This window comes from Pan paniscus, chromosome 16, assembly GCF_029289425.2.
Source record: "Pan paniscus chromosome 16, NHGRI_mPanPan1-v2.0_pri, whole genome shotgun sequence".
In the NCBI taxonomy this organism is placed as follows: Eukaryota; Metazoa; Chordata; class Mammalia; order Primates; family Hominidae; genus Pan; species Pan paniscus.
Genome location: NC_073265.2, coordinates 20,840,582 through 20,866,538, shown reverse-complemented (window position 1 = coordinate 20,866,538; position 25,957 = coordinate 20,840,582). Strand labels below are relative to the sequence as shown.

The 25,957-nt window shown below is 40.6% G+C and overlaps 1 protein-coding gene across 3 annotated transcripts in view; it reads right to left on the bottom strand.

Annotated features, from left to right (window-relative positions):
* LOC100977072 (neuronal acetylcholine receptor subunit alpha-7) overlaps positions 1-24,860 on the bottom strand; it is a 139,390-nt gene extending 114,530 nt beyond the window's left edge. Inside the window, exons 1-2 of one of the 3 annotated variants that reach the window (XM_063596513.1) lie at positions 24,613-24,860; positions 24,312-24,451 (exon numbers count right to left, since the gene is read on the bottom strand). In XM_063596513.1, the coding sequence (XP_063452583.1) occupies positions 24,312-24,451; positions 24,613-24,754 (282 nt within the window). In that variant the 5' untranslated portion in view covers positions 24,755-24,860. Of the gene's footprint in view, positions 1-24,311; positions 24,452-24,612 lie in introns of those variants that run through there. The other 2 variants (XM_003826048.5, XM_055098257.2) reach the window with 2 other exon arrangements.
* Positions 24,861-25,957: the final 1,097 nt, after the last annotated feature.

Below are 25,957 nucleotides of genomic sequence, written 5' to 3'. Positions count from 1 at the left end.
TGTTATAACAGCACAAAACAAAGACAATGACTACGGGTTTATATCTGTAATACAGAAAAACTCATATAAATCAATAAAGAAAAAAACAAACCAACACAAAACAAAAAAAGAGAGAGAGAAATAGTAAAGAGACACGATTAGACACTTCTCAAAATAATATATCAAAATGGAAAAACAAAAAAATGAAAATCTCCTCAACCTTAGCTGTAATCAGGGAAATGCTAATTAAAATCACAAGAAAATGTCACTCCACACCCACTAGAATGGTAAATTTAATAGACTAAAAATGCCAAGCGTTGGTGAGTATGTAGAGCAACAAGAATTTTCATACACTGCTGGTGGGAATGCTAATTGGTATAACCATTTTGAAAATTGTTTAGCATCATCCAGAAAAGTTAAAAACATGCTGCCCTATGGCCCCGCCAATCTACTTTTACGTCTGTATCAGAGAGAAATGCATACTCCTGCCCGTCAAAAGACATGTAACACATTCCTTGAAGTGTTCTTGAAAGCAGACAAAATCTAGAAGAAATCTAAATAGCCATCAATATAATAATACATGTTGTTATATTCATACAATAGAAATGAAGAAAGAAGAGCTACAGACAACAACTTGGGTGGCTCACAAAAATAAAAATGAACCAAAAAAGCCAGATCCCAAAGAACGCATGCTGTGTGCTTGGGTGATTCCTCTTATACAGAGTTCCAGAGAAGGGCAAAACTAGACTCTGGCATTTGAAGTAAGGCAAACAGTTTAGCTCTGGAGGAGCGAAGATCTGTATTGGGTGGTGACAGCTTAACGGGGTTCACTTTGTGGTAACCCACTGAATTGGTTTTGATATCATACCACATTAGTGTATATCTACTCTACTACAATTTAAAGTTTTAGAATAGGGTTAAAGAATAACTTCCAAAATAAAATGTGTGTCTCTCTACGAGCTAGCCAGTGTGTTAAAGGTTACTTCAAATGACAATAAAACTTCTTAATGGAGAACTTAAACAAACTGTTTCCTGACTAGTGATTTCAATTGTAAATTTCATCCATTTGCACTTAATGAAATATACTTTGGCAATCAGTGAGCAGCCTTACCCTAATTTGCTTAATCTAAATCTCTGATCATAATATCTTCTCTGTGTGGACTTCTTAAAATAGATACTTTAGATTATAAACTCATTTAACAATCCTGAAATTTGAAACCAACTAAAGAGTTAGCCTAACACGTGCCTTCTCTCCACAAAATAAAGTAAATAAGTTCTCCTCCCTCTCTAAGTCCTCTCCCCACAGTATAGACACCATGGCTCTTTTACCCAAGACAGGAATATTTACAGACAATTCACTTCCAATGATGCAAGAGTAAATTTCCCATGCTGAGAATCTCTCACAGGTGGCATTCATTAACCATGACAACTGCAATTTCCTACTCCTCGTCCACTGCCACCTACAGCTTAGACAGGTCAGCTCCTACACCTATGAGCTGACGCAAAGCCAGTAGTCAGCCACACATCCAGGCCTTTCCCACAGCCCATTCTTCTGCACTAATTTTTAACCCATAATACAAGATTTTGTATAATTCATTGCTTAATTTCATATTAGTTTCAGTCCATTGTTTTGGCTACCTGGGAGCTGTGACTCCAAGGCCTCTGCGGTATCTTCAAGCTTTAGATCTTGGAAACTTAATTAGCATAGTACATGATACCTTGTCTTGAGATATCAAAAATAAAATCAACAAGGAGAGCTAAGGATAACAGGGGTGTGTGTGACTGAGTGTGCATTTACACACACATAAATATGCCCAAGTACATACTATTTTACAATACTTTTTGAATTTCTTTGGCTATAACGGTTTATAACTGATGTTAACTGAATAAGGAAATCACTGAAATTAAGAGCATGGGAACTGCAATTAGAAGATGCCAAATGACTTCCCTCTTCTTTGAGGAGGAGTAAAACACTACCTAATCCTGACTTTAAAAATAAATCAATAAGGCAGCAGAGATTTTCATTGGCCTTCCTCCATGACAAGACTATTTCTCTTCCTTTAACAGCATGTCAAGGATGAAACGAGAAGCTCTGAGAGAGCTGAACCCTTCAGGGAGTATCTTCAGTGGTAGCCTTGAAAGGCAACATTTACAAGAAAGATTCCTTTAGTAAAAGTGCTTACAATTCTCAGTCTATACAGATTAAAAGAATTTTGTGGGTTTATCTCCCACAGCCCTCTTTAGGGCTCTGTCTCCTAAACCTCTTCAGGTTTTAGGAGACAAAATTTCAACCATAATAAATTGGTATCAATTATAAAGGTGCATTACAGATTTTTTTATTTATATCTAATAGCTGTACATATTTTGGAGGTACATGTGATATTTTGATACCCACAGACAATGTGTAATGATGAAATCGGTATCATTGGGGTATCTACCACCTCAAACATTTATCTTTTATGTTGGGAAAATTACAAGTCTGCTCTTCTAGTTATTTTGAAATGTACAATAAATTATTGTTAACTATAATTTCTCTACTATACTATCAAATACTAGAACTTATTCCTTCTATCTAACTATATCTTTCATCTAACTTTTTTATTTAATTGTATTTATTTATTTATTTTGAGATGGAGTCTCGCTCTGTCACCAGGCTGGAGTGCAGTGGCACGATCTCGGCTCACTGCAACCTCCGCCTCCCGGGTTCAAGCGATTCTCCTGCCTCAGCCTCCCGAGTAGCTGGGACTACAGGCATGTGCCACCAACCCCAGCTAATTTTTGTATTTTTAGTAGAAATGGGGTTTCACCATGTTGGCCAAGATGGTCTCGATCTCTTGACCTTGTGATCTACCCTCTTTGGCCTCCCAAACTGCTGGGATTACAAGTGTGAGCCAACGCACCTGGCCTCTTCCATCTAACTTACTCCCTTTAACCAACTTCTCCTCTCCCCACTGTCTTCCCAGTCACTGGTAACCACCATTACACTCTCTACTTCCCTGAGATCCACTTTCTTAGCTTCCACAAATTAGAGAGCACATGTGATATTTATTTCCACTTAGAATTTCTGTTCTGCTATCAGTGATGATCAACTAGGTGGTTCTCACCAACTCTCCAGTGAGAACAATTAGAAGAGCTTGGGGAAAAAAAGAAAAATAAAAATCATGCTTAAGGGCACCAGAATACTAATAGAGCAGTGAGGAATTGCAGGGACAAGATCCATGAAGGGAGGGGAGCCCTGAGAGAATACCAAGATTTGAGGCCACCTTTCCAGAGCCTGTGGTGATTATTTAATAATGCTTAAGAGGCTAAAATTTTAAACAAACCTTGACAAACTTAAGAGAAAAGGGGAAAATTTTGAGCTCAAGACTTATTGAAGAGAGGGCCAGGTGCAGTGGCTCATGCCTGCAATCCCAGCACTTTGGGAGGCCAAGGCGGGCAGATCACTTGAGGTCAGGAGTTCAAGACCGGCCTGGGGAACGTCTTGAAACCCCGCCTCTACTAAAAATACAAAAATCAGCCAGGCATGGTGGTGCATGCCTGTAATACCAGCTACTTGGGGAGGAGCCAAGATGGCCAAATAGGAACAGCTCCGGTCTACAGCTCCCAGCCTGAGCAATGCAGAAGACAGGTGATTCCTGCATTTCTATCTGAGCTACCAGGTTCATCTCACTAGGGAGTGCCAGACAGTGGGCACAGGACAGTCGGTGCAGCGCACCGTGCACCAGCCGAAGCAGGGCGAGGCATTGCCTCACTCGGGAAGTGCAAGGGGTCAGGGAGTTCCCTTTCCTGGTCAAGGAAAGGGGTGACAGACGGCACCTGGAAAATCGGGCCACTCCCACCCGAATACTGCGCTTTTCTGACGGGCTTCGGAAACGGAACACCAGGAGATTATATCCCGCACATGGCTCGGAGGGTCCTACGCCCACGGAGTCTTGCTGATTGCTAGCACAGCAGTCTGAGATCAAACTGCAAGGCTTCAGCAAGGCTGGGGGAGGGGCGCCCGCCATTGCCCAGGCACGCTTAGGTAAACAAAGCAGCCAGGAAGCTCGAACTGGGTGGAGCCCACCACAGCTCAAGGAGGCCTGCCTGCCTCCGTAGGCTCCACCTCTGGGGGCAGGGCACAGACAAACAAAAAGAGAGCAGTAACCTCTGCAGACTTAAATGTCCCTGTCTGACAGCTTTGAGGAGAGCAGTGGTTCTCCCAGCACGCAGCTGGAGATCTGAGAACGGGCAGACTGCCTCCTCAAGTGGGTCCCTGACCCCTGACCCCCAAGCAGCCTAACTGGGAGGCACCCCCCAGTAGGGGCAGACTGACACCTCACACGGCCAGGTACTCCTCTGAGACAAACTTCCAGAGGAACGATCAGACAGCAGCATTCGCGGATCATGAAAATCCACGGTTCTGCAGACACCGCTGCTGATACCCAGGCAAACAGGGTCTGGAGTGGACCTCTAGCAAACTCCAACAGACCTGCAGCTGAGGGTCCTGTCTGTTAGAGGGAAAACTAACAAACAGACAGGACATCCACACCAAAAACCCATCTGTGCATCACCATCATCAAAGACCAAAAGTAAATAAAACCACAAAGATGGGGAAAAAACAGAACAGAAAAACTGGAAACTCTAAAAAGCAGAGCGTCTCTCCTCCTACAAAGGAAGGCAGTTCCTCACCAGCAACGGAACAAAGCTGGATGGAGAATGACTTTGACAAGTTGAGAGAAGAAGGCTTCAGATGACCAAACTACTCTGAGCTACAGGAGGAAATTCAAACCAAAGGCAAAGAAGTTGAAAACTTTGAAAAAAATTTAGACGAATGTATAACCAGAATAACCAGTACAGACAAGTTCTTAAAGGAGCTGATGGAGCTGAAAGCCAAGGCTCGAGAACTACGTGAAGAATGCAGAAGCCTCAGGAGCCAATGCGATCAACTGGAAGAAAGGGTATCAGCGATGGAAGATGAAATGAATGAAATGAAGTGAGAAGGGAAGTTTAGAGAAAAAAGAATAAAAAGAAATGAACAAAGCCTCCAAGAAATATGGGACTATGTGAAAAGACCAAATCTGCATCTGATTGGTGTACCTGAAAGTGACGGGGAGAATGGAACCAAGTTGGAAAACACTCTGCAGGATATTATCCAGGAGAACTTCCCCAATCTAGCAAGGCAGGCCAACATTCACATTTAGGAAATACAGAGAATGCCACAAAGATACTCTTTGAGAAGAGCAACTCCAAGACACATAATTGTCAGATTCACCAAAGTGGAAATGAAAGAAAAAACGTTAAGGGCAGCCAGAGAGAAAGGTCGGGTTACCCACAAAGGGAAGCCCACCAGACTAACAGCAGATCTCTCAGCAGAAACCCTACAAGCCAGAAGAGAGTGGGGGGCCAATATTCAATATTCTCAAAGAAAAGAATTTTCACCCAGAATTTCATATCCAGCCAAACTAAGCTTCATAAGTGAAGGAGAAATAAAATACTTTACAGACAAGCAAATGCTGACCGATTTTGTCACCACCAGGCCTGCCCTAAAAGAGCTCCTGAAGGAAGCACTAAACATGGAAAGGCACAACCGGTACTAGCCGCTGCAAAATCATGCCAAAATGTAAAGACCATGGAGACTAGGAACAAACTGCATCAACTAACGAGCAAAATAACCAGCTAACATCATAATGACAGGATCAAATTCACACATAACAATATTAACTTTAAATGTAAATGGACTAAATGCTCCAATTAAAAGACACAGACTGGCAAATTGGATAAAGAGACAAGACCCATCAATGTGCTGTATTCAGGAAACCCATCTCACGTGCAGAGACACACATAGGCTCAAAATTAAAGGATGGAGGAAGATCTACCAAGCAAATGGAAAACAAAAAAGGGCAGGGGTTGCAATCCTAGTCTCTGATAAAACAGACTTTAAACCAACAAAGATCAGAAGACACAAAGAAGGCCATTACATAATGGTAAAGGGATCAATTCAACAAGAAGAGCTAACTATCCTAAATATATATGCACCCAATACAGGAGCACCCAGATTCATAAAGCAAGTCCTGAGTGACCTACAAAGAGACTTAGACTGCCACACAATAATAATGGGAGACTTTAACACTCCACTGTCAACATTAGACAGATCAACGAGACACAAAGTTAACAAGGATACCCAGGAATTGAACTCAGCTCTGCACCAAGCAGACCTAATAGACATCTACAGAACTCTCCACCCCAAATCAACAGAATATACATTTTTTTCAGCACCACACCACACCTATCCCAAAATTGACCACATACCTGGAAGTAAAGCTCTCCTCAGCAAATGTAAAAGAACAGAAATTATAACAAACTGTCTCTCAGACCACAGTGCAATCAAACTAGAACTCAGGATTAAGAAACTCACTCAAAACCGCTCAGCTACATGGAAACTGAACAACCTGCTCCTGAATGACTACTGGGTACATAATGAAATGAAGGCAGAAATAAAGATGTTCTTTGAAACCAACGAGAACAAAGACACAACATACCAGAATCTCTGGGATGCATTCAAAGCAGTGTGTACAGGGAAATTTATAGCACTAAATGCCCACATGAGAAAGCAGGAAAGCTCCAAAATTGACACCCTAACAGCACAATTAAAAGAACTAGAAAAGCAACAGCAAACACATTCAAAAGCTAGCAGAAGGCAAGAAATAACTAAAATCAGAGCAGAACTGAAGGAAATAGAGACACAAAAAACCCTTCAAAAAATTAATGAATCCAGGAGCTGGTTTTTTGGAAAGATCAACAAAATTGATAGACTGCTAGCAAGACTAATAAAGAAAAAAAAGAGAGAAGAATCAAATAGACGCAATAAAAAATGATAAAGGGGATATGACCACCAATCCCACAGAAATACAAACTATCATCAGAGAATACTACAAACATCTCCATGCAAATAAACTAGAAAATCTAGAAGAAATGGTAAATTCCTCGACACATACACTCTCCCAAAACTAAACCAGGAAGAAGTTGAATCTCTGAATAGACCAATAACAGGAGCTGAAATTGTGGCAATAATCAATAGCTTACCAACCAAAAAGAGTCCAGGACCAGATGGATTCACAGCCGAATTCTACCAGAGGTACAAGGAGGAACTGGTACCGTTCCTTCTGAAACTATTCCAATCAACAGAAAAAGAGGGAATCCTCCCTAACTCATTTTATGAGGCCAGCATCATCCTGATACCAAAGCTGGGCAGAGACACAACCAAAAAAGAGAATTTTAGACCAATATCCCTGATGAACATTGATGCAAAAATCCTCAATAAAATACTGGCAAACGGAATCCAGCAGCACATCAAAAAGCTTATCCACCATGATCAAGTGGGCTTCATCCCTGGGATGCAAGACTGGTTCAATATACGCAAATCAATAAATGTAATCCAGCATATAAACAGAACCAAAGACAAAAACCACATGATTATCTCAATAGATGCAGAAAAGGCCTTTGACAAAATTCAACAACCCTTCATGCTAAAAACTCTCAATAAATTAGGTATTGATGGGATGTATCTCAAAATAATAAGAGCTATCTATGACAAACCCACAGCCAATATCATACTGAATGGGTAAAAACTGGAAGCATTCCCTTTGAAAACTGGCACAGACAGGGATGCCCTCTCTCACCACTCCTATTCAACATAGTGTTGGAAGTTCTGGCCAGAGCAATCAGGCAGGAGAAGGAAATAAAGGGTATTCAATTAGGAAAAGAGGAAGTCAAATTGTCCCTGTTTGCAGATGACATGATTGTGTATCTAGAAAACCCCATTGTCTCAGCCCAAAACCTCCTTAAGCTGATAAGCAACTTCAGCAAAGTCTCAGGATACAAAATCAATGTACAAAAATTACAAGCATTCTTATACACCAATAACAGACAAACAGAGAGCCAAATCATGAGTGAACTCCCATTCACAATTGCTTCAAAGAGAATAAAATACTTAGGAATCCACCTTACAAGGGACGTGAAGGACCTCTTCAAGGAGAACTACAAACCACTGCTCAATGAAATAAAAGAGGATACAAACAAATGGAAGAACATTCCATGCTCATGGGTAGGAGGAATCAATATCGTGAAAATGGCCATACTGACCAAGGTAATTTATAGATTCAATGCCATCCCCATCAAGCTACCAATGACTTTCTCCACAGAATTGGAAAAAACTACTTTAAAGTTCATATGGAACCAAAAAAGAGCCTGCATTACCAAGTCAATCCTAAGCCAAAAGAACAAAGCTGGAGGCATCACACTACCTGACTTCAAACTATATAGTACAAGGCTACAGTAACCAAAACAGCATGGTACTGGTACCAAAACAGAGATATAGACCAATGGAACAGAACAGAGCCCTCAGAAATAATGCCGCGTATCTACAACTATCTGATCTTTGACAAACCTGACAAAAACAAGCAACTGGGAAAGGATTCCCTATTTAATAAATGGTGCTGGGAAAACTGGCTAGCCATATGTAGAAAGCTGAAACTGGATCCCTTCCTTACACATTATACAAAAATTAATTCAAGATGGATTAAAGACTTAAACGTTAGACCTAAAACCATAAAAACCCTAGAAGAAAACCTAGGCATTACCATTCAGGACATAGGCATGGGCAAGGACTTCATGTCTAAAACACCAAAAGCAATGGCAACAAAAGCCAAAATTGACAAATGGAATCTAATTAAAGAGCTTCTGCACAGCAAAAGAAACTACCATCAGAGTGAACAGGCAACCCGCAAAATGGGAGAAAATTTTCACAACCTACTCATCTGACAAAGGGCTAATATCCAGAATCTACAATGAACTCAAACAAATTTACAAGAAAAAAACGAACAACCCCATCAAAAAGTGGGCAAAGGATATGAACAGAAACTTCTCAAAAGAAGACATTTATGCAGCCAAAAGACACATGAAAAAATGCTCATCATCACTGGCCATCAGAGAAATGCAAATCAAAACCACAGTGAGATACCATCTCACACCAGTTAGAATGGCAATCATTAAAAAGTCAGGAAACAACAGGTGCTGGAGAGGATGTGGAGAAATAGGAACACTTTTACACTGCTGGTGGGACTGTAAACTAGTTCAACCATTGTGGAAGTCAGTGTGGCGATTCCTCAGGGATCTAGAACTAGAAATACCATTTGACCCAGCCATCCCATTACTGGGTATATACCCAAAGGACTATAAATCATGCTGCTATAAAGACACACGCACACGTATGTTTATTGTGGCCCTATTCACAATAGCAAAGACTTGGAACCAAGCCAAATGTCCAACAATGATAGACTGGATTAAGAAAATGTGGCACATATACACCATGGAATACTATGCAGCCATAAAAAATGATGAGTTCATGTCCTTTGTAGGGACATGGATGAAATTGGAAATCATCATTCTCAGTAAACTACCCCAAGGACAAAAAACCAAACACCGCATGTTCTCACTCATAGATGGGAATTGAACAATGAGAACACATGGTCACAGGAAGGCGAACATCACACTCTGGGGACTGTTGTGGGGTGGGGGGAGGGGGGAGGGATAGCATTAGGAGATATACCTAATGCTAAATGACAAGTTAATGGGTGCAGCACACCAGCATGGCACATGTATACATATGTAACAAACCTGCACCTTGTGCACATGTACCCTAAAACTTAAAGTATTAAAAAAAAATACCAGCTACTTGGAAGGCTGAAGCAGGAGAATCACTGGAACCCGGGAGAGAGAGGTTGCAGTGAGCCGAGACTGTGCCACCATATGCCAGCCTGGGTGACAAAGTGAGACTCCATCTCAAAAAAAAAAAAACTTATTGAAGAGAGAGAAGACTCTAGTAAATTCTCTGTATTTATGCCCTAGAATGTATATGCAAGAACCAGAAACAAACCAGCGCTTAAAGGGACTGAAGCCCATCTTCGTATCTTCTCAATCCCTAATCTAATTAAGGTTATGTGTGGTTGCTGGTGCCCATGGGGTGGCTGTTGTCAGAAGCAAATATTAACAGGAGTAAAAGTGTTCTCCGTTCTCTCATCTCTACCATTTTTCCCATACATTGTCTGGGACAAACTACAAACACAACCAGGCTCAGAAGGAGCACAGACCATGTAACAGAAAAGCAAAAAGAGCCATCACTAATAAAAAACAGAGGCACAAAGTGTCTTAAGAATGGAATTATCAGACAGGGACTATAAAAAAAGTCTTATTAATATAGTTGAAGAAAATTAGAACAAGCTTGAGAGCTAGAAAATTTCGTTAAGAACCAAAAGGAAACTCTTAACACTAAAGCATGCAGTATCTGAAACTTTAAAAAGGAGTCAATAAATGGGACTAATAACAGATAGACACAATGAGAGAATTCAAGGACTGAATACTGAATATATGTCAACAGAAAACAGACTGGATGAAGCATGGAGAGACAAAGTAATGGGAATTGCCGCAAAGAATAGGAGGCATATGGAATAAATTAGTCTTCTCCATCTCAGCACTGTTGAAATTGGGGGCCAGATAATTCTTTTTCTTGAGGAGTCACCCTATGCACTATAGGTCATTAAGCAGCATCCCTAGCCTCTTCCCTATAAGTGTCAGTAGCATCTTTCTCCCCAGTTGGGACAACTGAAATTTTTTCAAGATGATGCCAAATATTCCCTGGGGAGAGATATTGCCCCTGGTTGAGAATCACCGAGATAAAGTGAAAGCTGTGGTGAACATGTAATCATTGTCCCAAAAAGGGAAGGCAGAAAAAATAGAGCAGAAGCCATATCTAAAGAAATATCTAGGCCGGGCACAGTGGCTCACGCCTGTAATCCCAGCACTTTGGGAGGCTGAGGCAGGCGGATCATGAGGTCAGGAGTTCGAGACCAGCCTGGCCAATATGGTGAAAATCTGTCTCTACTAAAAATACAAAAATTAGCCAGGCGTGGTGGTGCACACCTGTAGTTCCAGCTACTCGGGAGGCTGAGGCAGAAGAATTGCTTGAATCCAGGAGGCAGAGGTTGTAGTGAGCCAAGATCGTGCCATTGCACTCCAGCCTGGGCAACACAGCGAGACTCCATCCCCAAAAAAAGAAGGAAGGAAGGAAGGAAGGAGGAAAAGATCGATCGATCTGGCAACAATTGTCCAAAACTTGTGAATGAAACCAAGGAACAGATCAATAAGTCATTCTGAATCCCAAGCAGGTAAAACAAAAGAGCAGAAACATATTCTTATCATAGCAAAACTGTTAAAAATCAAAGACAAAGAATAAAATTTAAAAGTGACCAAAGAAAACAAGAACAGAGAAGCAAGAATAAGGCATACAGCTGACCTCTTAAGAGAAGTACTGAAGTCAGAAAACACTAGGGTAATCGACTATAGACACTATGCTGTATATAAAAGTGCTGTAACTAACCGGCAACACAAAGTCTGTATTTCTGAATTATCACATAAAAATTAGGCAATATAAATAAGTTTTGAAACAAACATGGAGAAATTGTGCTACTTCCAGACTCTCATGAAAGAGAAGTCTAAAGGGCAGAAGGAAAATTATCTCAGATGAAAGTTAGAAGATACAGGGAGGAATTAAAGTAACAAAAAAAGGTAAATATACGAGTAAATCTGAAAGAATACTGACTGTAAAAGACAATTATAATCTTATAAGGTTTAAATATATTTATAGAAATAGAATATATGACAATAACAGTAGATAAATTGGAATTATGGAATTAAAGTGTTGTAAAGTCCTCACATTGTACAGAAAGGTTGACGACTTTCACTAGACTTTACTTAGTCATGGATTCCTATTGTAATCTCCAGATCAACCACTGTAAGACAAAAAGAAAGAAATATGACTAACAAACTAATAGAAGAGAAAATTAGAATAATATAAAATGAGCAATTAATCCAGAAAAGTGTAAGAAAAAAGAGGAAAAAAAGAACATAGAAGAGACAAGGGTAAGTGGAAGTAAACAGTGAAGGATAGATTTAAAACCAAATAGATCAGTAACCACATGAAGGATAACTAAAATACAAAGATTATCAAATTCAATTTTTTAAAAAACCCAACTATGTGTTACTTATAAGTATCATCATAAATCATTTAAACACATTTTTTAAAATGGTTTTTAAATTACAAAAGGAATATAGATTGAATATGCAGTGATGGTAAGAGTTAATGAAGAAAACATATAAATGTGTTTTAAAATCTGTATTTGTTTACTAATGGGCCTAAGTGTACCACTTTAAAATCAATGCCTGTTAATACTGCTTAAGGCACCATACATCATGTTTATACCTTTTAACTTTTAAATATTTAAATATTGCTCTACACATCTATAAACATAAAGAAAAGATAGCATGAACTCTGCCAGAATGCCTTGTGTGTGCTGATTTTTACCCCCTTGATTTTCAACTTCTTGATTCTTTTTTTGGTTTGTTTAATTTAGCTCCTGTACAAACACATATTACTTTTGTCATTTTAAGAAATGTATCTTATAAAAACATTATTAGATCCAGTTCCTGGTTCCTGATGCAAGAAGCTCAGAATGAACTTTGTCCTAACAAGTAAAAAGGTGAACACACTAAAAAAACAACAGCTCTTCCTGGAGCCCAACTAAGAGGGGAACACACAGGATGAACTTCTGCTCTCAAGATTAGGGGGACAAACAGGGACATACAGAGAGCCAGGACTTTCCAGAGCAGAGACTAATCAGCAAAACCACCACAGGAACCAGCAGCAGAGTAAGAAAACCTGAACTGGAATTGGCAAATTCCTGGAGGCTCAGTGTGTACAACTTTGAAAGTTAAAAATTCCAAAAGGATTCAATCATAGGGGGTTCCCAAATATCATGAGATTTACCTCCAGAAGCTCTACCAGGTTCCCACAGGAAATACTGAAGAAATGTTCCCTCGTCCTTCCACCAGAGGGAAGTGAAAGAAACCATTTGGAAATGTGCCAGAATTTTCTGTTGTTTTTAATAAGGCCTGCCATCAGGAGAAATGAATTAACCAGAGTCTAACCCTCCGGGGTATTATGAGAGCTTACCTGACACAAGGGAAGGGAAATACTGAACTCCACCCACTCTAGCCATCCTATCGCACTCAAGTGGGGAGAAACAAACTGAGAAACACCTATGAAGTTCGTGTCCAGAGGGAAAGGCTCACTAAAAAACTGAGACCTAATCATAGGAGTACAGAATGCTTCCCCTCCCTCCACACCTTACCACTACATTAGTAACTTATTAATTTACAGCAGTTCCTTTTACCTGGTACATCACGGCCACCAATCACGAAAAAATTACAAAGCATACTAAAAGGCAAAAAACAAACAAACAAAAAACACAATTTGAAGAGACAGAACATGCATTAGTACCAGACATAGCAGCAGTATTGGAATTATCAGATCAGAATTTACAACAACTATGATTAATACGCTAAAGGCTCTAATGGAAAAAGCAGACATCATGCAAGAACAGTTAAACAACGTAAGCACAGAGATGGAACTCCTAAGACATAACCAAAAAGAAATTCCAGCAATCAAAAATAATGTAACAAAAATAAAGAATATATTTGATGGGCTTACTAGTAGGTTGGATACAGCTGAGGAAAGAATCCCTAGTATGAGGAATATCAATCAAAATTTTGAAAACTGAAAAGCAAAGAGAACAAAGACTGAAAACAACAGAATAGAATATCCAAGGATTGCGGGACAATTACAAATGGTGTAACATATGTGTGATGGGAATGCGAGAAGGAGAAGAAGTAGAGCAGGGTTCCCCAACCCCCAGGCCACAGGCCGGTACCTGTCCCTGGACTGTTAGGAACTGGGCCACACAGCAGGAGGTGAGGGGCAGGTCAGGGAGCATTACTGCCTGAGCTCCGCCTCTGGTCAGATCAGCGGCAGCGTGACATTCTTACAGGAACACAAACCCTATTGTGAATTTCACATGCAAGGGATCTAGGTTGCACACTCCTTATGAGAATCTAATGAATGCCTGACAATCTGAGGTGGAACAGTTTCATCCCAAAACCATGGTCCCCGACAGTCTATGGAAAAATTGTCTTCCACAAAACAGGTCCCTGGTGTCAAAAAGGTTGGGGACTGTTGAAGTAGAGAAAGGAACAGAAGTATTTGAAACAATGATTGAGAATTTCCCCAAATTAGTGTCAAACACCAAACCACACATCCAGGAATCTCAGAAAACAGCAAGCTGATACATGTGGGGGAAAAAAAAATCCAACATCTAAGTATATCATTTCAAACTATAAACAAAGATAAAGATAAAATCCTGAAGGAAGCCAAAGGCAGACAAAAAACCCTTCCCTTTAGAGGACCAAAAAGGTAAGAATTACATCTGACTTACATGAAACCATGCAAGCAAAAAGAGTAGAGTAAAATAATTAGTGTTGAGAGAGAAAGTCACAAATCTAGAATTATTGAAATCATCCTTCAAAAGATAAGGAAAAAAATACATTCTCAGGCAAAAATTGAAGAAATTTGTTTCAAGCAGACCTGCCTTGAAAAAATGTTAAAAGAAGTTCTTTAAAAAAAGGGAAATGATACAGGTTGAAAGTCATATCTAAATTAAAGAAAGAACCACTGAAGAAGGAAAAAGTGAAGGCAAAATAAAAACTTTTGTTTTTCTTATTAATTTATCTAACAGATAACAGTTTGTTCAAAGTAACAATAGCAACAATGTATTTTATTATACTTTGTGTATATATAATATATACATATATAATACATATACACACACACACACATACACACACATACACACACACATGCACCTTATAAGAAATAAATGGTACAAGGGACAGGAGGAAGAAATTCATGTTATTTTGCATTATAAAGTGCTCTCATTACGCATGAAGTGGTATAATGTAACATGAAAGGTGACTTGGGTTAGTTGTAAATGTACATTGCAAACCCTAGGGCAACCACTAAAAAAGTAAAAAAAGAACTATAACTGATACACCAAGAAAGGAGGGAAAACATAACCATATAAAATGTCCAACTAAACCATAAAAGTGAGAGTGGAAAACAAAAACTGAAATAAGGAACAAGGAAAACAAAAGAATCAGTAACAAATATGATAGTTATTGATCCAACTATATCGACAATCACTCTGAGTGGTCTAAATGCATCAATTTAAAGAGACTGTAAGAGTAGATCAAAAAACAAGACCCAACTGTATGTGCCTACAAAAAACCCACTCTAAATATAAAGACACATATAAATTAAAAGTGTCTTATGTATGGAGAAAAATATACCATGCTAACACTAATCCAAGAAAGCAGGAATAGCTATGTAAATTTCAGATAGAGCGTACTTCAAAGCAAGGAAAGTTTCCAGGGATAAAAAAGGATATTACTTAATGATAAAAAGACCAATTCTACAAAAAGACGTAACAGTCCTTAATGTGTATGTGCCCAAAAACACAGCATCAAACTAATGAGGCAAAAACTATTAGACCTACAAGGATAAATAGGTAAATCCATTTTCACAGTTGGAAACTTTAACACCCCTCTACCAGAAATTTAAAGAACCAGCAAGCAGAAAACCAGTATAAACATGATTGAACTCAAAACATTGTCCATCAATTGGATATAAGCAACATCTATAGACTATTTTATCCAACAACAGCAGAATACACATTCTTCTCAAGCTCACATGGAATATTCCCCATAATTGTGCCACAGAAAGAGCCTTAACAAATTTAAAAGAATAGAAATTACACATTGCCTGCTATCAGAATACAAAGAAATTATACTAGAAATCAGTAACAGAAAGATTACTGAAAAATCCAAAAATACGTGGAGATTAGACAACATGCCTTTAAATAATATATGTCTCAAAGAAGAATTCTCAAGAGACATTGAAATATTTTAACTGAAATGAAAATGAAAACACAACTTATCAAAATTTGTGGGATGCAGCAAAAGAAGTCCTCAAGCGAAAATCTATAGCCCTGAATACAGTATTGAAATGTACAGAAATGAAAGATCTAAAAATCAGTATTCTAAGCTTCTACTTTAGGAAACTAGAAAAACGAGCAAATTAAATCCAAAATAAGCAGAGAAATACTAAAAATTAGAGTAGAAATCAACAAAATTGTAAACAGGAAATCAATAGAGGAAATGAACAAAAACAAAATCTGTTTTTTGAAAAATGATCAATAAAATCAATAAGCATCTAGCCAGGCTAAATAAGAAAAAAAGGAGAAAGGACAAAAATTACTAATATCAGAAGTAGAAGACATCATTACACAGCCCATGGGCATTAAAAGGATAACAAATAAATACTATGAACAATTCTATGCTCACAAATTTTATAACCTAGATAAAATGGACTACTCCTTGAAAGACAAAATTTCTCAAAACTCAAACAAGAAGAAATAAACAATTTGAATGGGCCTATATCTATTGGAGCAATTGAATCAAATAATAATAACCTTCCAAAACAGAAAGCAACAGGCCCAGAAGGGCTCACTGGTGAAGTCTACAAATTTAAAAAAGAAATTATACCAATTATCTACAGTCTCTTTCAGAGTACACAAGCAGAGGAAATACTTCCTAAAACATTCTATGAGGCCTGCATTACCCTAATACAAATGGCAGATAAAGACATTCTAAGAAAAGATAACCACAAACCAGTATCACTGACGAACACAGATTCAAAAATGCTCAACAAAATATTAGCACGTTGTGGTGGCTCATGCCTCCAATCCTAGCACTTTAGGAGGCTGAGACAGGCAGATCAACTGAGCTCAGGAGTCCAAGACCAGCCTGAGCAACATAGTGAAACCCCGTCTCAACCAAAAATTTAAAAATTAGCAAATTTATCTCAACAATGTACAAAAAGAATTATACACCATGATCAAGTGAGATTTATTCCAGATATTCAAGGCTGGCTCAACATTAAAAAATTAATATAATCCTTTACATCAACAGGCTACAAAAGAAAAATCATATGATTATATCAATAGATGAAAACAATTTTGACATAATCCAACTCCTATTCATCACAAAAACTTTCAGTAAACGGAATAGGGGAGAACTTCCTCAACTTGATAAATATATATATCATTAAGTATGATGTTAGCTGTAGGTTTTTTGTATATGTGTGTATATACATATTTTTCATATGTATATATAAAATATGTATATTATACAAAATATATGTATGTTTATATAAATGTAAATAAATATACAAAATGTATGTACATATTTATACAAAAATGTAAACATGTACACATATTTTATATATACACAAAATATATGTACATATGTATATTTTTATATATATACATATCCAAAAAACCTATAGCTAACATCATACTTAATGATAAGAAAACTGAAGCTTTCCCACTAAGATTAGGAACAAGTCAAGGATGTCCCCTCTCCCACTCCTTTCAATAGCACATTGGAAGTACTAGCTAATATAAAAGGACAAGAAAAAGGAAATAAAAAGTATATAGACTGGGAAAAAAGAAATAAAGCTGTCTTTGATCGCAGATGACATGATCGTTCATGTAGAAAACCCAAAATAACTGACCAAAAAAAAAAAATCTCCAGGAGCTAATAAACAATTACAGCAACTTTGCAGAAGACAAGGTTAACATGTAAAAGTAAATCGCTTTCCTATATTTCGGCAATTAACAAGTAGAATTTGACATTGAAATCATAATACCATTTAACCCCTCAAAAATTAAGCACTTAGGTAAAAATCAAGTAAAGTATTTACAAGATCTGTATGAGTAAAACTACAAAATTCTTACAAACAAAATAAAGGAAGAACTAACTAAAGAGCTGTTCTATGTTCATGAATAGAAAAATTCAATATTGTCAATATGTCAGTTCTTCCCAACTTGATCTACAGATTCAATCAATCCCAGAAGGTTATTTTGTGGGTATCGATAAAGCAATTATAAAGTTTACAGAGAGACGCAAAAGACCCAGAATAGCCAACACAATGTTGAAGAACGACAAAGTTGGAGGACTGACACTACCAAACTTCAAGACTTAGGATAAAGCTATAGTAATCAAGACTGTGTTATTGATGAAAGAATAGACAAAGAGATCGACAAAACACAACAGAGAACCCAGAAATAAGACTCACATGAATATAATCAACTGATCTTTGACAAAGATGCAAAGGCAATAAAATGGAGCAAAGATCATCTTTTCAACAAATGGTGCTACAACAACTGGACAAAAACATGCAAAAAAGATAAATGTAGACACGGACCTTACACCCTTCATAAAAATTAACTCAAAGTGGACCACAGACCTAAATGTAAAGTGCAAAACTATAAAACTCCTAGAAGATAATAGAGGAAAACCTGTATGACGTTGGATATTGCAATAACTTTTTAGACACAATACCAGAGGCACAAACCATAAAAGAAAGAATTGAAAAGATGGGTTTCACTAAAGTTAAAAATGTATGTTCTGTGAAATACAATGTAAAGAGAATGAGAAAACAAGGTACTGACTGGGAAAAATATTTGCAAAAGACATACCTGATAAAGGACTGTCATCAAAAATATACAAAAACTCTTAAATTCAGCAATAAGAAAAAAAAAAAAAAACCACTGAAAACTTGGCCAAAGATCTTAACAGACACCTTACCAAGGAAGACCTACAGATGGCAATCAGCTTCTGAAAAAATGCTCCACATCATATGTCATCAGGGAAATGCAAATATAAAACAATGAGATTCCACTACACACCTATTAGAATGCTTAAAACTTAGAACACTGACAACACCAAATGCTGACATGGATAAAGAGCAACAGGGGCTCTCATTCATTGCTGGTGAGAATGTAAAACGGTATATCCACTTTGGGAGATAGTCTGTGATTTCCTTAGAAAATTAAACATACTCTTAGCACACGAACCAGCAAGTGCCCTCGTTGGTATTTACACAAGTGATTGAAACCTTATGTTCGCGTAAAAATCTGCACAAGATGCTTACAGCAGCTTTACTCATAATTGCCAAAACTTGGAGGCAACCAAGATGTTCTTCCGGAGGTGAATGGATAAATGAACTGTGCTACATCCAGACCACTGGCATATTATTCAGTGCTAAAAAGGAGTGAGCTATCAAGCCATGAAAGAGTATGGAGAGAGCATAAATGCATATTACTAAGTGAAATAAGTCCATCTGAAAAGGCTACAGACTGTATGATTCCAACCATACGACATTGTGGAAAGGGTTCAACTATGGAGACAATAAAAGGTTAGCGGCTGCCAAGAGCTGTGGTGAAGGTAGTGATAAGCAGGGAGAGCACAAAGAAATTTCAGGAGAGTAAAAATACTCTGTATGATACCATAATGAGGGTATTACACATTATGCCATTATACATTTGCCCAAACCCATAGATTATACAAAACCAAGAGGGAACCTTCTTATAAACTATGCATTTGGGGTGATGATGATATGTTAATGTAAGTTCATCAGTCGTAACAAATATACTACTCTAGTGGGGAATGTTGATAATTGAGGAAGCTGTGGGAAATCTCTGTACCTTCTTCTTCATTTTGCTGTGAAGCTAAAACTGCTCAAAAAAGTAAAGATTTTTTTAAATGATAAAGATCAATACCTGATTATACCTTCAGCATTTCTTTTTACAATATATTCTAGGTATGTGGGTTTTATAATATTTGACAGTATTTTGTTGGAGTTGTAGCATTTTAAACAGTGGCTAATAAATGTAAAATCATACATATTGCAAACCTACGCAGAGGGCCCCCCAAAGGAATTTAGATAACACATAAGCCCTTAGGATACTGGGCTCCACAGCCCTGCCTGCCATCTTCAGTGCCAAAACGTAAGTGCATGACCACTTAGTTCTACAGTCTTGTGACTAAAGCTTCCAAAAACCTGAATCTGCATTTCAAATCAATAAAATACCAAAATAGTCAATCTTGTATAATTATGTGTTTTACATTTGTATATAATTACATGTTGGTTCATATTATTAACAAACTTGACTTCTGGACATGCTTCATAACCAATGCATATTTATTTTATGCAAATCACTTAGAATGGCCTTCAGATGCATGTGCTCAGGTGACTGACTAAACAGCACAAATAAAGGAGAAAGAAACATTATGGAAACTTGGCAGATTAGAACCTCACATATGCATCACTTCAAAATGATTTCTTATGTATTATCTCATTCCCAGCCCAGTTACAAGCCCAGGAAGTAAATTAATAATCACCAGAAGTCAGTGTATGCATATAAGAATAATTTAGGCACTTTCACTTAGCAAATTTATTGATGTATATTCATGATGTTTATATACACAGTTATAGATCATAGACAATATATCCAAAACATCTCTTAAATCTGCCCCCTTCTCCACATTCCCACAGTGGCCATCCTAGTTTCAACCTCCTTGTCCCTTACCTTTCTCTCCTCTCTAACCCGTCTCACACTCACTGCTCTCAGCATCTTCTGCTTAAGCAGAGATTCGGTTACTTCCCTCCCCTGTTTAACAACCCACTATATCTTCCCCCTCTGCCTAGTGCTTCATGAAGGAGCCTGTTGAATAACAGCAGGTCAAGCAATTCCTTTGAGGACTCATGTTGTACCTCTAAAATGTATGCAAAGTTTTTTCACTCCAATCTATAATTTATACTTGAATTTAATACAAATATCATGGTTTGGACTATTTCCATTTCTAGGAAAATATGCTATGGCAGGCTGGTCTTACAGCTTCACAAAACCCCTGGCACACTGCCTCCTCATGCCCTCAGAGATGCCTAGACTAGGGCCAGGTGAAATGCAAACTTGCAGAGGAACTCAGGACGCCTCACACACTGCAACCTTACTGTCCCCACACTCACCTAGCACCTCCTACCAAAGAAAAATCATAGCCTCCCCCTTGTAAGGTGTGCTTCTAAAGCATATAATTCTTACAAAGGGGTCTATAAAACTTTCAGTAGTTTGGTCAGTACTATATTGGTCTTTTAGAATGTCTCAAAAAACATAGCATAAATTTTCTGAGAAGTCTTGCAGCAAAACCTGTAGTAAAGATCAACAGGTTGCCAGTGTCCCATAAAACACACCTTGTTGAAAGTGAGCTGTCCTCCAGTGCACTTTCAGTCTTTCCTCAACCTGGAAAAGATTTCCTACTTTCAGTGGCAAACTCCTTCTCATTTTTAGAACTCTAACCACCATCTCTTTGAAGCCACTCTCAGCTGCTCTAGTTGAACACAATGTTTTCTAGCACTTTGTATAGACATTTACGTTAAATTTCATCACATGTAATTTTGGATTTACTTTTTAATCTCCCTAGCCAGCTCATGAGATCTCTGAAAGGAAAAATAATCCCTCATCTTTCTGTTAATTCTCAGAATTTGTCAAAGTCTACAATAGTAGCTCAATAGCACGTGTGGAATAAATTGATTAAAGAGTAAATGATCTTTCACAAAAATAAAATATGTAACATCATATGGTGTCTTCCTATCACTCCAGTCGGGAATCTCTGCTGACAAACAAAAGCAATCAATAACAATATTTGGGAGTAGGAAAACCAACTACTATGGTCTCTAGAACAGCCCAGTTAAAATGGGCAACAAATGTGTAAAGAGAATCTATACCAGCCAAGATTTTGCCACACGAAGCCTTTATGAGAACCATTGTGTCTCTGTCCAGAGCGCTGAGATTTCAGCTGGAGAGACCTGGCTCTGCTTCAAAAACCAGGCAGAGCCAAGTAAGGCTGGAATACAAATGTTTGCATATTTTGTTATGTCTGATAGAGACTTCGGCTTCATCCAGGATCTCAGGAAAGTCACATTAAATTAGTTACAATTCATCCAGTTTAAATAAATTAAATGACTTTGTTCTGCCGAAGTTACCAAGTCTAAAGGAAGCAGCAGATGAAAGACAAAGGACTTGTCCGATGTTGGTTTTCCTCATAGCCCTACCTCTAATCACAGAGTGACCTTGGGCATGTGACCACACCCTTCTAGGCATGGACTTCTTGACCTCTGAGTTGAGTAGTTACATAATTAAGATGGAGCAGACCTTCAGTGAATCACCAGTGTGGGCAAGCACTTTCTCTCATTTAATCCTCTCAAAACCCTCTGAAGCAGGTATTATTATTCTCATTTAACACATGAGAAAACAGAGCTTAGAAAGGTAAGTGAGTTTGTTCAAGGCCACTCCATGAACACAGCATTGCCTGGCTGGGAAGTTCAATGTGTTCACAGCCAATACCACGGCTAAGGTGAGAGATAAACTTTCTCCCGCCCCTTTCCCATGACCTCTGGCTGCTGACAGCCTTCTTCACATGCATTTCCTAAGGACACTGGAATGTCATTGACACAAAGTGCCAATTTGCTATTTTTGTAATTTTCTAACATGACAAAAGTTATTTTAAATGTACATGTAGTATAACACTAACTTATGCCTAAACTTCTCCTAAGACTCAGAGCTCCTCATAATAACTTGGTTTCTTAAGAGTCTCTTAAAGAAGAAGTTCCCAGAAAAAAGCCTGAAGCTTCTCCGCGAGTGGTCTCTTCTCCAAAAGGCGCTGCCGCAGCCTTTGCAACCTCAGGAGCCTGTTCTACTGACTTCCTCCTGTTCCTCTACTGAGGGGCTACTACACCATCACCCCCATCCAGGCAATACAGGGTCACCCACTCCAAGAGAGACAGCTGTGGAGCAGACACAAACAGTGTGACAGCCTGGCTGGAGTTGACCCTGGATAAATGGGGGAAGAGGGGGCTACTGTCCCTTTCTCACCCTGTCACACACCACTTGCGGGGTGTGTTAGCTCTGCTGCCTGGTCCTTTTTCATGTGGTTTCTGCATGAAAATGACCATAATCACATATCTAGCTTTAAGGTCTCTTCAAGTTGTTTCCATATTCTTTAGTTGATCACAATGACTGACAGTGTGCATTTTATTAGCCGGAAAGCCAAGGCTCAAGATGCTTAAGAAACTTACCTAACAGCAGCCATCCAGAAACCAACACAGCCAGAACCCACCAAAGATCCCAAGTACAAATCCTGAGCTCTTTAAAGTAACTGAGGAGCTGCTCCATAAACAGCAACTTTTGCTGCTCTGCAACACGAGACTGAACCTGCCTTCCCCTACAGCTCTTCTCTCATGATAACTTTTCCACATCATCACATATACATTCAATATTTTAAAGCATAATTCTGTCTGTAGGAGGAAGAACACATTTGAGGCGAGTGTAGTGCTGGAAAGGAGGCAATGTATCATGGCAATTTTAACTAGGTTAAGTGATATACCATTCATCAACATGATAGTGCGGGTAACTGTTTCTTTGTAGGATTATGAAATATCACCTCTTATCTTTTTCCACTTTGCCAGGTAGCTCTTAGCACTATTTCTTTTTTAACCAGTAATTGTGGCTACTCTCTCACCTCTTTCCCATCATGCTCTCCCTCCCAATGAACATTATTATCCCTGTGCCCCACCCTGCCACACTCCAGGGTGCTCCACAATAGAATCTGATACTCTGTATAGACAAGACACCAAACCCACTTATAATGAATTAAACACTTGTGTGAAGTATTTGTATTGTATGGAGAATATACCATGAATATTGAATATCCAAAGCAGCATAGAGGAACAATAGGCAAGTTTACACAGATTGGCTAACTGAAGTGGGCACTAGCAAGGCTGCAAGGCAAGAGACCCATGGAACTGGTGGCAGCTGCCTGGAGGGACAGACACGTGTATTCCTGACGGGGAACCCTGAGTCCTCGGAGCAGGACTCCCAGTACCTGTCCTCACCAGGAAGGCAAAGCATGCCCATTCCTAAGATGGGGTCACAGTGAAAGTTCACAGCTGGCCCTCTTGCCCTCTGCCTGGATAGATTCGCCAGCCGCAAAGCTCAGGGCCAGGCCCCCACCAAAGAAGTTACATACCATAGGCGGCAGAAAAGTCTAGAAGTGGCTAAATTGACAATGCTGGAATGCAAGTCAACACTTACACCATAAGGGAGATTAAAAAGTGAACTTCACCTGTTCTTGCTACTGAGTCCCAGTTCAGGAGGCTTGAGTTTCTAACCTGAGAGAAAGGTGGGACCCAAGTAACCATGCACAGGTGGCCAGGGTGATGGAATAAGCTTTACCAGGTCCCTCCTTGGCGGGAGGGGAAACCGAGAAATGAGACACTCAGGAGAGGGCAGGCTGGGGACAGATTCAGACCATGGCCCTGCCTAGCCTGGGGCCAACTAGAGTGCCCCAGCCGAGCTCCACCGCCTGGCCGCCCGACGCTGTCTAAAAAGCCCCTCGGAGCCCAGGAAGGGGAGAGGGCAGCCCTGTAGCCAGGCGGGACTCACCACGTCCATGATCTGCAGGAGGCTCAGGGAGAAGTAGACGGTGAGCGGTTGCGAGTCATTGGCCACGGGCCTCTCCAAGGGATTGTAGTTCTTGACCAGCTCCTTGTAAAGCTTCCTCTGGAACTCGCCTTGCAGGGACACTTAAGGAGAGAAGACCCGGGCAGGGGGCTCAGGGCAGGCCGGCGGGGGTACCCCCGACTCCCTCCTGCCGGCGTCCCCCGCCGCCCACCCGGTGCAGCCCAGACAAGCAGCCCCCGCAGCGCCCCCGCTGCCCCTCCCCAGCGGCGGGGAGATCCCAAACCTGGCCCAGGCGCGGGGCGCACAGAGGCGCCTGGGATGTGCCCGGGATCCCACGGAGGAGTGGAGGGCGGGGAGGCAGTGGCTTTACCGTGCAGGAGCGACGCGGCCAGCGCCAGCCAGACGCCTCCCGGCGAGCAGCGCATGTTGAGTCCTGGAGCTGCAGCGAGCCGGCGCACTCCACGTCTCGGCTGTCGCCCGAGCCTGCGCCTGCGGCCACAGAGGCACCTCGCCGCTCGGCTCGCGCGCCTTTAAGGAGCCGGGCGCGCGCCCCCGCCCCGCCCGCCCCCGCGCGCCTCTCCACGTGACGAGCCCCGCCCCCGCCCCCGTCCCCGCCCCCCCATGCCTCCAGCCCGGGCCAGCGTCTCGGCGACCACCCAGGGAACTGCAGCCCGAGGTGTGAGCGGGAGGTACTCCCGGCGCTGGGTACGCTCCGGGCACCTCCACCCCCAGTCTCCACCGAGCGGGCTCTCGGCCTCGCGCCTCTGGCCAGGCCAGGGGCTGCCCAAGGCCGGGCTCTACCTCTCCCTTGCGTTCTTTGTCCCCACTCAGCCCGCTCCCGCTCTCAGCCAGAAGCTGCGCTGGGCACTCGGGAGAAAGTCGGGACAATTCTGGGGTCCAGTCTTCCCGGACTCCCTCCTCCACGCCAGCGACCGGGTGGCAGCGATAGAGAACCAGGCTTCGGAAGTCTTGCCAACCAGACAAAACAGACCCGAGGAAGCCCCCCTCCTCCCGCTTTCCGCGAGCCCCGGTTTGCTTTCCGCACCGTTTGCTGGGCGCCAGCAGCCAGACTCTCGGCTGGGATCTGAAGTGCTGGAGGCACCCTGTCGGGGAGGAGAGATGCCGCCAATGTGTGTGATGGGATTCCCAGTGGTTACCCTAATGTATGGCTCATTCTTTTTTAAAGGAGATTAAAAAGATTGAAAAGTTAACTCCTAACTCTTTGCTGGAAGGACAGCCAGAACTTGGTGTTCTTATCTAGGCTCTTTTGAGCCAGCGCATTGGAAAGAGTAAATGAGGAGAGACTCTGAGAGGTCCAGGGAGTGCGGAGAGTTCTTGATGTTGAAGAGGGGGCTTGATTTTGGAAAGAGGAAGGGAGGGAGGAAGGCGCCAAGGGGCGGCTTCCAGGGTGGCTGAAGCTCCATCCCATTTGCTCCCTTCTGCTGAGCACAGCAGCGCCCTGCGTCCGCGTAGGGGGCGCTGCCACCTTCTTTCCTGCAGCCCCCGGGCATCCGAGCTCCACCAGAGCAACTCCCGTGGACCACGCAGCGGCAATGCCTAGGTTTCTGAACTGCCGAAAACCACGGGATTCTTTTAAGACTCCAAGAACTAGGGAAAGGCTCACCAAA